This window comes from Canis lupus, chromosome 10 (assembly GCF_011100685.1).
Source record: "Canis lupus familiaris isolate Mischka breed German Shepherd chromosome 10, alternate assembly UU_Cfam_GSD_1.0, whole genome shotgun sequence".
In the NCBI taxonomy this organism is placed as follows: domain Eukaryota; kingdom Metazoa; phylum Chordata; class Mammalia; order Carnivora; family Canidae; genus Canis; species Canis lupus.
The window spans coordinates 17,768,187-17,783,446 of NC_049231.1; the positions used below are offsets into that span (position 1 = coordinate 17,768,187).

General features: G+C 45.4%; 1 protein-coding gene and 1 long non-coding RNA gene across 15 annotated transcripts in view; one reads left to right on the top strand and one right to left on the bottom strand.

Moving 5' to 3' along the window:
• Positions 1-15,260, bottom strand: part of PPP6R2 (protein phosphatase 6 regulatory subunit 2) — an 83,613-nt gene that overhangs the window by 16,529 nt on the left and 51,824 nt on the right. For 12 of the 14 annotated variants that reach the window (XM_038550118.1, XM_038550122.1, XM_038550117.1 and 9 more), the window contains 4 exons: positions 9,397-9,583; positions 3,554-3,691; positions 2,158-2,223; positions 80-192 (listed from right to left, as the gene is read on the bottom strand). In XM_038550118.1, the coding sequence (XP_038406046.1) occupies positions 80-192; positions 2,158-2,223; positions 3,554-3,691; positions 9,397-9,583 (504 nt within the window). Of the gene's footprint in view, positions 1-79; positions 193-2,157; positions 2,224-3,553; positions 3,692-9,396; positions 9,607-15,260 lie in introns of all 14 variants that reach the window. The other 2 variants (XM_038550123.1, XM_038550121.1) reach the window with 2 other exon arrangements.
• On the top strand, positions 76-1,700 carry LOC111097611. The gene is made up of 2 exons (XR_005365462.1): positions 76-654; positions 1,301-1,700. It is a non-coding gene; the product is annotated as an uncharacterized LOC111097611 (long non-coding RNA).

A 15,260-nucleotide genomic window follows, 5' to 3' on the forward strand; every position in this document is an offset into this window, starting at 1 on the left:
AGGGCCTGGGGACTGCCTAGTGACTCAGAAAGACCCCGCACCCACCCAGCCAGGCACCCATAATGCAGCCAGCACTCACGACTCCAGCACTGCGAGGAGGGGGTCGGGCTCTGGAGCCTCCTGCAGCTGACTGCCCTGCTCTCTGCCCAGCCTGATGATGTCACAGAGGGTTTGAGAGGCATTGGACTGTCTCTGGAAGGAAAAGGAGATGCAGTACTCTCCTCAGCGCTGAGAAAGGTCAGCAGAGCTGCCCCGCTCGCTGCTCAGTTCTCAGGACGCTGGACTCTGAACCGGTCCGTCTCAGAAATGCCTGGTGGGCCTTTCTGATGTCAGAATGCAAATCTAATCAGACCTTTTGCTGTACTGACCGATCCCCAAGAGACCAAATGGGGCTCTCTTAAGGGTTAAATACACTACACAGACATTGCTCCACCCCTGGAACCACTGTAAGATACACTGTATATATGACCTCGTTACTGATACTGTATTTCAAATTCATACTTTAAATATTAAAACCTAGCTGGTAACATTCAGGAGAAGTCCTACAAGCTAATGGAAAAAGGCAGGTGCCACAGAGAAAACAGGAGGCCTCGACTCTTCTGGGCAACACTAATCCTTAGCCGGTGAAGACTGGATGGTGCCCTTGCAACACTGGTGAGTTTAGCAATGCAGATAACTGACTAGAGAGAAACTCGGCCCTGGCTCCTCGCCGGGAGCCTCAGAACACACGGCACTGATGTGCGTCGTGGGGGCTCTAGGCTAAAGGAAGTACATGCAGGACTATTTTAGGGAGAAATGAAAAGCAGCCAGGTGGTCCCTGTGGTCTCACCCCTGCCTCTAGCCTGGGAGCAGGCCAGTCAGCCCCCAGCACTCACACAGCTGGAGGGGCACCCCCTGGTCTGGAGCATAGGCCCCCTCGCCCAGCTGTCCAACAGGCACACAGGAACAGAAAACAGTGTGGCCGGGACACAGAGAGGGCTCACACATGAGTTGGCATCACTGTTCTCAAACTGCTGAGGGCAGGAACGTATGTTGGCTTTTATCAGGCACAGAAAGGCCTATCAGGATATACTCCAAACTCTCAACAGTGATTCCTGCAGGGAGTGGGCAGGGGGCCAAGACAGGAAGCCCCACTGCCATCCCACATGCTTCCACACTGGCAATGGGGGCCTTCCTCCCAGAGCTCACACCCTCATAAATCCCACCTCCTCAAGCATAGGCTGGACCCAGCCACTCCCTCTTAGAGAGCAGAACACACCCACAGTGCACTGTCCCTTCTTCTTCTTCTTTTTTTTTGAAGATCTTATTTCTTTAAGAGAGAGAGCGAGAGTGAGCACAAGCATAAGGGAGGAGCAGAGGGAGAGGGAGAAGCAGACTCCCCGCTGACACGGGGCTTGATCCCAGGACCCCAGGATCATGACTTGAGCCAAAGGCAGACATTTAACCAACTGAGCCACACAGGTGCTCCTGGACCATCCCTTCTAAGATGAGTTTGCAGAAAAAGGACTGCCATGATGCTTACTCCAAAGGAAGCCAGCAGCATGTTGTGAGCTGCCCTGCTGGTGACCATGGAAACGGATCCTCCCCCCGCTGAGCCTGGGACCACGGTCTTGTGACAGACCATAGGCAGAGCACCCACTAAGCCACGTCCAGGTCCCTGACTCATAGAAACAGAAATAAAAACATACTTTCTGTTACAAGCAACTAAGTTTTGGAGTAATCTGTTACTACTCAGCCAGAGATGAGGTAACTAATTTAGTTCTGTTATTTTTTACAAAATATAGGTATTACTTTTTTATTGAAAATAAATAGTCCAGAAGTCAGTGCTTGGTTAAAGGAAGAAAAGCATCTTGGGATCCCTGGGTGGCGCAGCGGTTTGGCGCCTGCCTTTGGCCCAGGGCGCGATCCTGGACACCCGGGATCGAATCCCACGTCGGGCTCCCGGTGCATGGAGCCTGCTTCTCCCTCTGCCTGTGTCTCTGCCTCTCTCTCTCTCTGTGTGACTATCATAAAATAAAGTAGAAATTTAAAAAAAAAAAAAAAAAAAAAAAAAAAAAAGAAAAGCATCTAACTGGTCCTCATCTGAGGAAAGGGGCACGTGCCCCCACAGCAGCAGAGAGCACTCTCCAACAGCCCTGAGTGAGGGGCCATACTCACATCTTCATCCTGACTTGGATGGATCAATTCTACAAGTCTCTGGATGATCTTCTCTTCATTAAGCCACTGAAAGGGAAAAAGAGGCCTGTTAATGATGCTGTTCACATCTAACTCAACAGAAGGCAAGTCCCTCAGTGCAGAAGAAATCCACATGCCAGGTTGCAGGGACAGAGATTCTTTGTCCAACACATGTGTCCACTCAGACCCAAAAAGAAGTAGTAGTGACCCAAAGTCCATGAAGAAGGGAACCATGGTCCTTATGTCCCAGTGCTGGACTCTTAAACATATTGTCTTCAGGAAATCTCTGAAGACAGAAGGGGCTGGAGCCTGGAACCACTCAAGCACCAGCAGGGCTCTTCCCCAGGGCACAGCCTGGCTACACGTGGAGGTCCTGCTGTGCTCCACTCTCTGTGGCACTGGGGGGCCTTTCCAAGACCAGAAGAAGCACAGAGGCCTGGGGCAGCAGCAAGGGTGCTGTGAGGACTAAGAGTCCAGCACCGTTCAAGGCCCAAAGGTGCTGGGCACTCAGGAAAGGCTGGTGCACTTCCTCCTCCAAACCTGAAAGATCTGCCTCCGTGGCTGCTCTGCAAGGAGTTAATGCAGGCGTTTTGCTGTTAACAGCTGACACTGATGCTGCATTCACTACCCCATGTTAGCTATCACGATTAATCCTTTGCAGAGGCACTTCTATGATGAACCTGAGCGTGAGGACGGCCACCTTGATGACAACTGTCACCCGATGCCAGGAGCTGGGAAGTGGGTAAGAAGGACCAATGCTTTATTTTAAATTGCATTACAAATAAAACCTGCCAAACAGCAGTGAACAGCTTATCCAGCACTGATTTCCTGGTTTCTCTGAGATTAGAATTCTCCAGTTTTCTAGGAAAGCCCTCAGGGAGCTATGACCACTCCTCTCACTGTGAGCCTGTCAGGGCAGACACATGCATGGACTCTAGGACAAAACACAGGCCTGCTTGGTCTTTGTTGCTCTCCCCACATGGAATCCTTGTCAGCCAGTGCTTTGCTCAGAGGGTATGTGCCAGGCGTAGAGCCGGGGCCTGGGGGGCTGGTGAGGAAAGCCCTCTTCTGCTTCTCCACCGAGTGTCAAGAGGAAAGCAACACTCTGCACTTCTCTTCTGAACAGTCTGAGGCAGTACAGCAGCAAAGGTGCAGGTCACAGACCCAGCCTCAAATACAAGCCTGGACGAGAACCCCTGGGGACCCTAGAGACAGAAAGTCATACTGGGGGGAAAGTTGGGAGGGAGGGACACTCCGGGGGTCTCTGAGCTCCTTCACCCAACTCTGGCCTCCCTGAGCCACTCACTAGGCGCCCAGGGAGCCTGCAAGCACACGCGGACAGGCAGAGGCCTTCAGAGAGGACGGGCCGCACACTCACATGCAGGACCTCCTGCCGGAGCCCCACCGGCTCCACGCAGCTGACCAGGCGCAGCAGCAGGTCCATGAGGGCTGAGGTGCCGATGTGCTTTAACACCAAGCTGAGGAACCTGTCCTTCTTCTTCAAGAACAGAATCACCTGAAATCAAACACACCCTGATAAGCCTGACAACCAACACTACTCGAAGAACTCTCACAAGAAAGATGAATTTTCAGTTATACTGAGCATAAATTATGGAAAGACCTACAGAAGTTCTAAGAAGGACCTCTCCAAGGACAGGCATGGACATGAACACAGGGAAGGCCTACGAGGCAGTGGTGGGGGCCCCATGAGGACCCTGGGGTGACACAGGCTTGCTGTGTGGTAGGAGCCTTTCTGTTAACAGGTCACCAGCATGCTGAGTGAGGTGGCACAGGCGGCTGTGTGTGCAGCCGGTCAGGACAGCTCACCCAGTACCGCTTCAAGTGCTTCCAACACAAACGACTGATGTCAACAACCCCGAGCCAAGGGATGCCAGTCATCACTAACAGCCCCCAGACGTGGGACACAAACCCAACAGCACAGAGCACATGAGACAGCCAGTCACTGACAGGCCACAGGCCAGTGGAAAAGAAAGAGGACTGAGGTTTTACAAAGGAAGAGGCAGCGATGCACGGCTGATGGAGACCAGCACCGACCAGATGTGGACAGCTGGGCATGAAGGCAGGCTGCATGTCAGAGCGGAGATGGAGGTGGACAAGCCTGAACAGGTCCTTCTCAGCAGCACACCTGAAAGCTCAGCTCAGCTCTGCCACAAAGAAATGCCTGCAATGTGCGGGCCTCTGCATGGAGCTGGACGCAGGCCTCTACTAGTGGCAGGGGGACACGGAGAAGGCCCACTTTGCTGGAGGGGCTCCAGCCACACTTGTGCTGGACAGGAGGAAGAGGAGGAAGAGGGAAAGGAGAAAAAGATGGAAGGGGGAGGAGGCTCTGTGAAGAGAATGACCACACCCCTAGAAAGAAGATGCCAATAACCTCAGGAAAATACGGTGCATCACAAAAGAACTCACAGATATCACCAGGATGACATTAGCAGAAATAATTTTATGAAAATTCATTTATGTTATCTTTTAAAAGATTGTATTTATTTGTTTATTAGAGCACATAGGAGTGAACGGAGGAGGGGCAGAGGCAGAAGCAGACTCCTAGCTGAGCAGGAAGCCTGAATTCGGGCTCACGCCCAGGACCCTGAGATCATGACCTGAGCCAAAGGCAGATGCTTCACTGACTGAGCCACCCAGGTACCCAAATTTTGTGCCAATTTATATAAATTATTTATTTATTTAAAGACTTTATTTATTTATTCATGAGAGACACAGAGAGGCAGAGACATAGGCTGAGGGAGAAGCGGGACTCGATCCTGGGACCCCGGGATGACGCCCTGAGCCAAAGGCAGCCGCTCAACCATGGAGCCACCCAGGCATCCCAATAAATAAAATCTTAAAAAAATGTTTGGTAGAATTCAGTGGAAAGGTCATTAGAGCCTAGAGTTTTCTTTTTCCTTTTTTAAGTGGGTTCCATGCACTCTAACGCAGGTCTGAACTCACAACCCTGAGGTCAAGACCTGAGCTGAGATCAAGACTCAGACACTTAACCAACTGAGCCACGTCGTGCTCAGAGCCTAGGGGTTTCTGTATAAGGACGCTGTGATGGGGATTTCGTTTCTTTTGATGCTCTAGAACTATTCAGATTTTCTCTCTCTTCTTGTCAGTTTAGATGAATGTGTTCTTCAAGGAAATTTTTCATTTTTCTAAATTTATATAAATTAGGGGTCTGATCCTCTCTCTGCCTATGCCTCTCTCTGTTGTCTCTCATGAATAAATAAAATCTTGGAAAAAAAAAAACATTGTACTAAAGGTTCTAGCCAATGCAATCAGGCAAGAAAAAGAGATAAAAGTCATAAGAATTAATTCTTTAAAGATTTTATTTATTCATGAGATACACAGAAAAGAGAGAGGCAGAGACACAGGCAGAGGGAGAAGCAGGCTCCACACAGGGAGCCCAATGTGGGACTCAATCCCAGAACTCCAGGATCATGCCCTGAACTAAAGGCAGACGCTCAACCGCTGAGCCACCCAGGCATCCCCAAAAGGCATAAGAATTATAAAAGACAAAATAAAATTGTCATTAATCAAAGATGATATGATCCTGCACACAGATGAAACAAAAGAGCAGAAACATAAATTATTAGAATAGCAGTTTTATTGATAATCACCAAAACCTGGAATCAGCCTAGACGTACTTGAAAACATGACTAGTGGAACAGCTGGTCCATCTACCCTATGGAATGCCACTCTGCAAGAGCAAGGAATGTACCAAGGAATACAAATAATACTTTCATGACTATGCAGGCAAAGGTTTCTTTAAGAACAACAAAACACCCCCCAACCATAAAAGACTTGTATCGATGAAATACAGAGAAAATTCCTGTAAATCAAAAAGAGGCAGCCTAATAGAAAATGGGCAAGAGACTTCACAAAAGAAAATATCCAAATGGCCAATTAACACATGAAAAGATACTCTTCCTCATTAGTCACCAGGGAGACTGCAGATCAGGACCACAGTACTGTATTATATACATGCACCAGAACAGCTAGGATAAGAACAGTGATAATATTAAGGGTTGGGGAGCAATGGGAACTTGCATACTCTGTTGGCAGGATTGTAAACTGGCGCAACCACTCTCACCGTATCCATTCAGGCTGACCACATACGGGTCTTAGTTATGATGTAACACCTAGTATAATGCGGCAACTATAGCAACCACTAAAAACTTATACAAAGATACATGAAAAAACACTCTAGATAAATCAAAATGGAATTCTTTTAATGGTCAAGTAACGAGGCAGGAAAAAGAACAGAGAAATGCAAAACAAGAATAAACAGAAAAGTATAATAAAACGGTAGACCTGACATATCAATAATTACATTAAATGTAAATGACCTAAATAAACCAATTAAAGACGGATCAACAGAGGAGATAAAAACACACTACTCAACTATGTGTTTACCAGATATTCACTTCAAATATAACAATTCACACACACAAAGCTGTACAATTAATTATCCCTCCCTATCCATGGAGGATACATTCCAAGAGTCCCGATGGATGCCTGAAACCATGAACAGTACTGGAGCCTATATGTACTACATTTCTTCCTGTAGATGCATACCTATGATAGAGATTAATTTATAAATCAGGCATAATAAGACTAACAATAATAAAATAGGACAATTATACTGTAATAAAAGTGATGTGAATGTAGGCTTGCGCGCTTTCTCTCTCTCAAAACATCTTATTGTGCTGTATTCACCCTTCATCCTGTAATGCTTATGATAAAATGCTTATGTGATGAGATGAAGAAAGGTGAATGACCTAGGCCTGTGATGTGGTGTTAGGCTTTCTCTGACCTTCTGACACTGTGGCAGGAGAAGGATCACCTGCTTCTGGACCAGGGCTGACTGGGTTACTGAAACTGTGGATAAGACAGGACTACTACACACAAATGTTCATAGCAGCCTGATTTGTAACAGACAAAAGTGCAAACACCTCACAAGTCCTTCAAAAGATGAACAGTTAAACTGTGCTCCAGCCACACTTTGGACTACAGTAATAAAGGGAACTGTGATTATGCTTGTGGAGTCCTCATCCTGTAGAAACACATACAGGAGTATCTACATATGAAATGATACAATTTCTGGGATTTGCTTCAAATTAATCTAGCATCTGCTAGAAAGAATGTAGGAGGTTACATAGGAAAAGACATACCAAATCTGTTTTCTTCTTCTTTTTTAAGATTTTATTTATTTGAGAGAGAGAGAGAGCATGCGAGCAATAGTGAGATCAAGAAAGCACAAGCTGGAGGAGGGGCGGAGGAAGAGGGAGAAGCAGACTCCTTGCTGAGCAGGGAGCCTGATGCGGAGCTCTCTCTCTGGACTCCAGGATCATGACCTGAGCCAAAGGCAGACTCTTAACCCACTGAGCTATCTCCAGGCGCCCCCCTAATCTATTTCTAAGTGAAAAAAACAATTTGCAGTATTCTGAGTATGATGCCATTACATGAAAATAAATAATAAGTATATATTAATAGGTCTTATAGGAAAAGCCCTGAGGTGGAACATGCCCTAAGTAATCAACAGTGGTTACATCTGGAGAATTACAGGAGACTGTTCATGTATTTCTGTCTTGTTTGAAATTCATATAAGTATGTTATGTGTTTGTCAATAGAAGAAATATTTTTAAAGAGTACATTTCATATTATTTTGATGCACTGGGAAAAAGAAAAAGAAATATTATGAGAAGCAATAAAATACAGCAAACAAATGAAAGCACAGAAATATGGTCAGGCTACAGGCAATTATGAGCTGGATGGCAAGGCCCAGAATCAAGGGTTTCTGGAACTTCTACCACTACCCCACAGCCACAGTGACCACCGAGCTCACCCCCCTATACCCGTCACTAGTGTGAGAGGACTCACTGTAGTGTCCTAGAACCACAGCCACCACTACTATCCTCTCTCACCACCTGCATCACCCCTATTCTTCACTTACACTGATTGGTGCAGAAAAATGTTTGAGATGAGTGAGTCCTCTGAGGTCCCTTGCAAAACTAAGATTTAGGATCCTATGAAAGGTATGTTCCATTGAACATTTACAACATGCCAACAATTTCCTCAAGTGAACAATGATCTGGGCCCTGCACATTGTACTTTTCTCAGAACTCCAAACGTATACATAAAATACTGGTCTATTCCCTTACTGGGTATTTGATGATATTGAACAATTATGGTTAATATTTTTGGGGTGTAATAATCCAATTTGCTCAGCAAAGTCTTATTCCCTCCTAGGGTTACAATTAAAAGAATCTTTAGGGCAGCCCAGGTGGCTCAGCACTAAGTTTAGCATTGCCTGCAGCCCAGGGCCTGGTCCTGGAGACCGAGGATCGAGTTCCATGTCGGGCTCCCTGCATGGAGCCTGCTTCTCCCTCTGCCTGTGTCTCTGCCTTTCTCTGTCTCTGTGTCTCTCATGAATAAACAAAATCTTTTAAAAAAATAAAATAAATAAAAGAACTTTTAAAAGTCCTTATATTTTAGAGATATATACACTGTAATTTTTAGAAAAAAAAATCACATGACATGTATTTGTTTTGAAATAATCCACTGGGGATGGTGGGAAGGGATAAAAGGTGAAAGTAACCAAGACTGGCTGCTGGGCTGGTGGCAGGCCTGGGGCAGCACTACACTACATGCCCTTTTTCTGTGTCTCCATACCAGTATGGGTGGCGCTGAAGCATGAGTTAAGGCAGGAGCAGGAATGACTTCCAAGAAGACCATGCTCCAGCTAATGAAGCGATTTCACTATTTTTACAGAAGCTTAATGCTACAAATTTTCTTTTATTTTCTTTGAAACAATAAGTGTCCAAGACACATACATACCTGCCTCCCCAACAGAGAATCAGACCTTAGAAGGTGGACATCCTAAGAACCTGCCATGATGCAGCCCTATCACTATTCCTCATGCCTGTGACTGGTCGGGACAAGTCAAGCGAGCCTGGTTTGGAGTCCTGTACAGCCCTCAGGGATGGGAGGAAGAACTGCTTATTCCTAAGCAGCCAGCAGATATACCTTCAGGAAGTCACTTTCCAACTCACATGTCAGTAGCCTACGCTGAGTCCCATGGAACAGTCAGAAACCCTGTCCCCCTGGCCCTAATGGTATGGGTTGCACAGTGATCGCTGACAGCAAGCTGTACGAGCATCACCAGGCCAGCCACCCCAAACCACACCGGCCTGACAGAGTATTTACCTGTTCAGTTTTTCTTGCAATGAGATTGCCAATGGTCTTGCTGAAAAAACTGGCAAGCAGAGGATTGAGAGGCGGCTCATGGTCCAAGAAATCGTAAAGAAGGTTCAGCAAAGTCTCATCCCCTCCCAGTCTGTCGTTGATCTGCGGCACATCACATGTCAGCAGCTCGCAGGCTGTGTTTGGATACCTAAGAGGGCACAAGGCAAGCAACTGGAGGTGAAATTAGACTTCTTCAGCTCTCAGGAAGCTGCTCAGATGACCAGCCTCCCAAGAAGCAGGTTCACGGGTCAGACCAAAACACTCACAGACCTTGAACGGAGTGAAAACATGAATATCCTTGACCCACTACCATTTTTGACTACTACCAGCTCCATGTTTTTAACATAAATTTTTCTTGCTCCTCGTACCCTAAACTATAATATTTCACATTTTCTGACTCTATTGCATTCTCTAAATAACCCTCCTTAGTCTTTTGGCTTCTCTCAAATCTCTGTTCACACACCACAGGTCTTTTCCCTCCTGTGACCATACGGTTAGTGACACCAAGTCCATTATGTGCACCCTCCCTTCTCCATGCCCTTCTTGTCACTGTACACCAACAAGCACAGACCCAAGCTTGTCTCTAGGCTAAAGAAATGCCACATCAGCAGATTACGTATGATGCAATACCAGTTATGAGGTGTTACACAGACTAATTATTATTAAGAAATACCAATATAAGAAAAAAGGAGCAAGATGACAGAGGAGTAAGAGATCTTAGTTTGGTCTAGTCCTAGGAATTCAGCTAGATAGATACCAAATCATTCTGAACACCTGAGAACTCACCTGGAGATTTAAGAAAAGAATTGCTACAACTCTACAAATAGAAAAGCAACGGGTTTCTGCAAGGTGGGGGGTGCAGAGAAGAGAATCCCAGACGATTACTGGAAGAGGAATTGGCGGGGGGGGGGGGGGGGGGGGGGGGGGGGGGGGGGGGGGGCGGGAGCCTCCGACCGCGGCACCGGAAGGCCCAGAGCAGTGGAGCACAAAATCTGAACTTTTCCAAGTCTGCTCCAGGGAGGGACATCCCTGCCTGAAAGGTGCTCAGTCGGCCAAGGGGGTGAAACCCTGGGCGGGAGACAGCATGGTGTCGGGACCGCCACGGCCACAGGAGGCCGGGGCGCGAGGGTGGCCGAGTCTGGGCAGCGGACCGGGAAGCTGGCTGTGATCGGCGCGCCTGGGCGGGCTCCGGGCTCGGGGCAGCCAGGAAGCACGAAGCACGAAGCACGAAGCACGGGTGGCACCGCAGGCGACTCTTTCCGAGCAGGGGCCCAGGGGGCAGCAGGACAACGGCGAGACCCGTCACCTCCCTCCGAGGAGTGGCCTGGGTTCACACCACAACAGTCTGAAGGGTTTGGAGACTCAAAACGGGGCCGCGTGCCCGACACCGAGATAATCGGGCCCAGGCTGGGTGAGCAGAGGGCGGACAGGGACCGGGGAGACCGGGGAGACCGATGTTCCCCGACGGCGCGGTCAGGAGTGGGGCCTTGGGCTGCCGGCTCTGGGGCTGGAGGTTGGAGGCCACCCCCTTTCACTCTCTTCCTCTAGAGCTGCGTGGAAAACCTTCAGGAAACAGAAGCCCCGTAGAGCAACCCTGAGCTGACTTAGCCTGGCCCCTTGGCAAGGGTGATGCCATCCTGCCCTCCCCCCCACCCCGACACTTCAGAATACACGCCACAGCCCGTCCCCCAGAACACCAGCAAGAACACCCAGCCAAGCCCAAGGTTACGGGTCACCGAGAGCTTCAAACCTCCAGAGCTAGGGGAATAGTGTACACAATTCATGGGTTTTACCCCACTGTTCTTTAATCTTACAATTTTAATGTTTTTGTCTTTCCTTTTGTATCCAATTTCTTATTTTATCAACTCTTTTTAATTTTCATTTTTACAGTTACATACATTGTATTTAATTTTATCTTTGTGTATATATGTTGTTCCTTCTTTACAATTTTTGGATGCAGTTTCTTCTAACAAGTAGACCAAAATACACCCAGAATCTAGTGCATATGGTATTTTGTTACTCTTCTTCTTTTCTTGGGGGGGGGGGTGTGTGTGTTAAAATCTTTTTAAATTTTCATCTTTACAGTTACATTCCATCCATTTAATGTATTTCATTTTTTGTGTATATATCTTTTTCTTTCTTTACAATTTTGGGATGTAGTTTGTTTTAACAAAATGAACAAAATACACTCAGGATACAGTGTATTGTTCTGTTCTGATCAACTATCTGTTCATATCCCTTCTTTTTCTTTCTTTTTTCTCTTTTAATTTTTATTTTTACAGTTACATGCTATCCTTTCATGGTATTTAATTTTATTTTTGTACATGTGTAAGCTGTTCTTTCTTTACAAATTTGGGATCCAGTTTGTTCTTTGTTTTGTTTTTTTTTTCAAATTTTACTTATTTGTGAGAGAAAGAGAGCAAGAGAGAGTACAAGCAGGGGGAGGGGCAAAGGGAGAAAGATAAGCAGATGCTCTGCTGAGCAGGGAGCCTGATGTGGGCTCAATCCCAGGACCCTGAGATCATGACCTAAGTCAAAGGTGGACGCCCAACTGACTGAGCCACCCAGGCATCCTGAAATCTAGTTTTCTAACAAAAAAACTAAAGTACACACAGGATCCAGTGTGTGGATCACTGTCTGACCATATTATTTACTTTATTTTATTTTTCAGTTTCAGGACTCTTCTGATTTTTTTAGTGTATACTTCTCTGGGGTGCTTGTTCCCTTTTTAGTATTTTGTTCTCTTGTTCATCTACTCTTCTCTGGATAGAATGACAAGATGGAAAAATTCACCTCAAAAAATATAACAAGAGGCAGTACTGTCAGGGAACGAATCAGTACAGATATAAGTAAGATATCGGAACTGGAGTTCAGAATAATGATTATAAATATACTAGCTGGGATTGAAAGAAGTATAGAAGACACTAGAGAATCCCTTTCTGGAGAATGAAAGAGTTAAGATCTAATCAAGTCGAAGTAAAAAAGGTTATTAACAAGATGCAATAAAAAATGCAGGATCCAACTGCTAGGATAAATGAGGCAGAAGAGAGAACCCATGATATGGAAGACAAAATAATGGAGAATAAACAAGCTTGGGAAAAGAGAGATAACTACTGGATCACAAGGGGAGAATCTGAGAGATAAGTGATATCGTAAAGCAAAACAATATTAGAATAATTGGGGGGGGGGGGGAATCCCTGGGTGGCTCAGCGGTTTGGCACCTGCCTCTGGCCCAGGGCGCGATCCTGAAATCCTGGGATCAAGTCCCGCATCGAGCTCCCGGCATGGAGCCTGCTTCTCCCTCTGCCTGTGTCTCTGCTTCTCTCTCTCTCTCTCTATCATGAATAAATAAATAAAATCTTAAAAAAAAAAAAGAATAATTGGGATCCCAGAAGAGGAAAGGGGTGGGGAGAAGGTATTCTGGAGGAAATTACAGCTGAGGACTTCTCTAACCTGGGAAAGGAGACAGGCATCCAAGTCCAGGAGGCACAGAAAACCCGCCTCAAAATCTATAAAAATAGGTCAACACCCTGACTATAATAGTAACACCTGCAAATCTCGGGGACAAAGAGAAAATCCTGAAAGCAGCTCAAGACAAGAGGTCCAGAATATACAAGGGTAGAAACATTAGATTGGCAGCAGACCTCTCCACAGAGACCTGGCAGGCCAGAGAGGACTGGCATGATATATTCACAGTGCTAAATTAGAAAAATATGCAGCCAAGAATACTTTATCCAGCTAGGACATCAGTCAAAACAGGAGAGATAAGAAGGTTCCAGGACAAACAGAAACTAAAAGAAGTTGTGATCATCAAACCAGCTCTACAAGAAATATTACAAGGGATCCTTTGAGTGAAGAGAGCTCAAAAGTAACATAGACCAGAAAGGAACAGAGACAATCTACAGACACAGTAACTTTGTAGGTAATAAAATGGCACTAAATTTGTATCTTTCAATAGTTACTCCAAATGTAAATGGGCTAAATGTTCCAATCAAAAGACACAGCGTATCAGATTGGATAAAAAACAAGACCCATGGATATGCTGTCTGCAAGAGATTCGTTTTAGACCCCAAGACACCTCCAGATTGAAAATCAGGGGGTGAAAAACTATTTCTCATGTTAATGGACATCAAAAGAGAGCTGAGGTGGCAACCTTGTATTAGACAAATTAGATTTCAAACTAGAGACTGTAGGAAGTGATGAGGAAGGACATTACATCATAATTAAACAGTCTACCCAACAAGAGGATCTAACAATTATAAATAGTTATGCTCCTAACATGAGAGCAGCCAATTTTATCAGCCAATTAATAACAAAATTAAAGAAACACATTGATAATAATACAATAACACTAGGGGACTTTAATACCCCACTCACTGCAATGGACAGATCATCTAAGCAGAAGATCAGTGAGGAAACAAAGGCTTTGAAGGACATACTGGACCAGATGGACCTCACATTTATATTCAGAACATTCCATCCTAAAGCAGCAGAATAGGCATTCTTCTCAAGTGCACATGGAATATTCTCCAGAATAGATCACACACTGGGTCACAAATCAGGTCTCAATCAATACCAAAAGACTGTGATCATTCCCTGCCTATTTCTGGACCACAATGCTTTGAAACTGGAACTCAATCACAAGAGGAAATTTGGAAAGAACTCAAATACATGGAGGCTAAAGAGCATCCTACTAAAGAATGAATGGGCCAACCAGGAAATTAAAGAATGATTTTAAAAATTCATGGAAATAAATGAAAATGAAAATGAAAACACAACTTTTCAGGGAGCCCAGGTGGCTCAGCGGTTTAGCACTGCCTTCAGCCCAGGGTGTGATCCTGGAGACCTGGGATCAAGTCCCACATCGGGCTCCCTACATGGAGCCTGCTTCTCCCTCTGCTTGTGTCCCTGCCTTTCTCTCTGTGTGTGTCTCTCATGAATAAATAAAAATCTTAAAAAAATAAAAATAAAACGCAACTTTCCAAAATCTTTGGGATGCAGCAAAGGTAATCCTAGGAGGGAAGTAGATAACAGAAGGCTTTCTCAAGAAACAAGAACAGCAAAAAAAGCCTAAATCCAGAGGAGAATAAAATTAATAAAGATTAGAGAAGAAATTGATGAAAAGAAACCAAAAGAACAGGAGGACAGATCAATGAAACTATCAGCTGGTTCTTTGAAAAAATTAGTAAGATTGACAAACCCCTGGCCAGACTTACCAAAAAGAAAAGATAAAGGACCCAAATAAATAAAATCAGGAATGAAAGAGGAGAAATCAGTGGGAAATATCAGAAAGGGAGACAGAACATGAAAGACTCCTAACTATGGGAAACGAACTAGGGGTGGTGGAAGGGGAGGTGGGCGGGGGGTGGGGGTGACTGGGTGACAGGCACTGAGGTGGGCACTTGACGGGATGAGCACTGGGTGTTATTCTATATGTTGGCAAATTGAACACCAATAAAAAATAAATTTATAAAAAAAAAGAAAGAGGAGAAATCACAACCAGCACCAAAGAAATACAATTTTAAGAACATATTTTGAGCAACTAAATGCCAACAAACCAGGCAATCTGGAACAAATGGATGCGTTCCTAGAGATGTATAAACTACCAAGACTGAAACAGGAAGGCATAGAAAACCTGAACAGACCCATAACCAGCAAGGAAACTGAAGCTGTAATAAAAAATCTCCCAACAAAGAGTCCAAGGCCAGATGGCTTTCCAGGGGAATTCTACTGAACACATTTTTTTTTAAATTTTTTTTTTTTTAAATTTATGATAGTCACACAGAAAGAGAGAGAGAGGCAGAGACATAGGCAGAGGGAGAAGC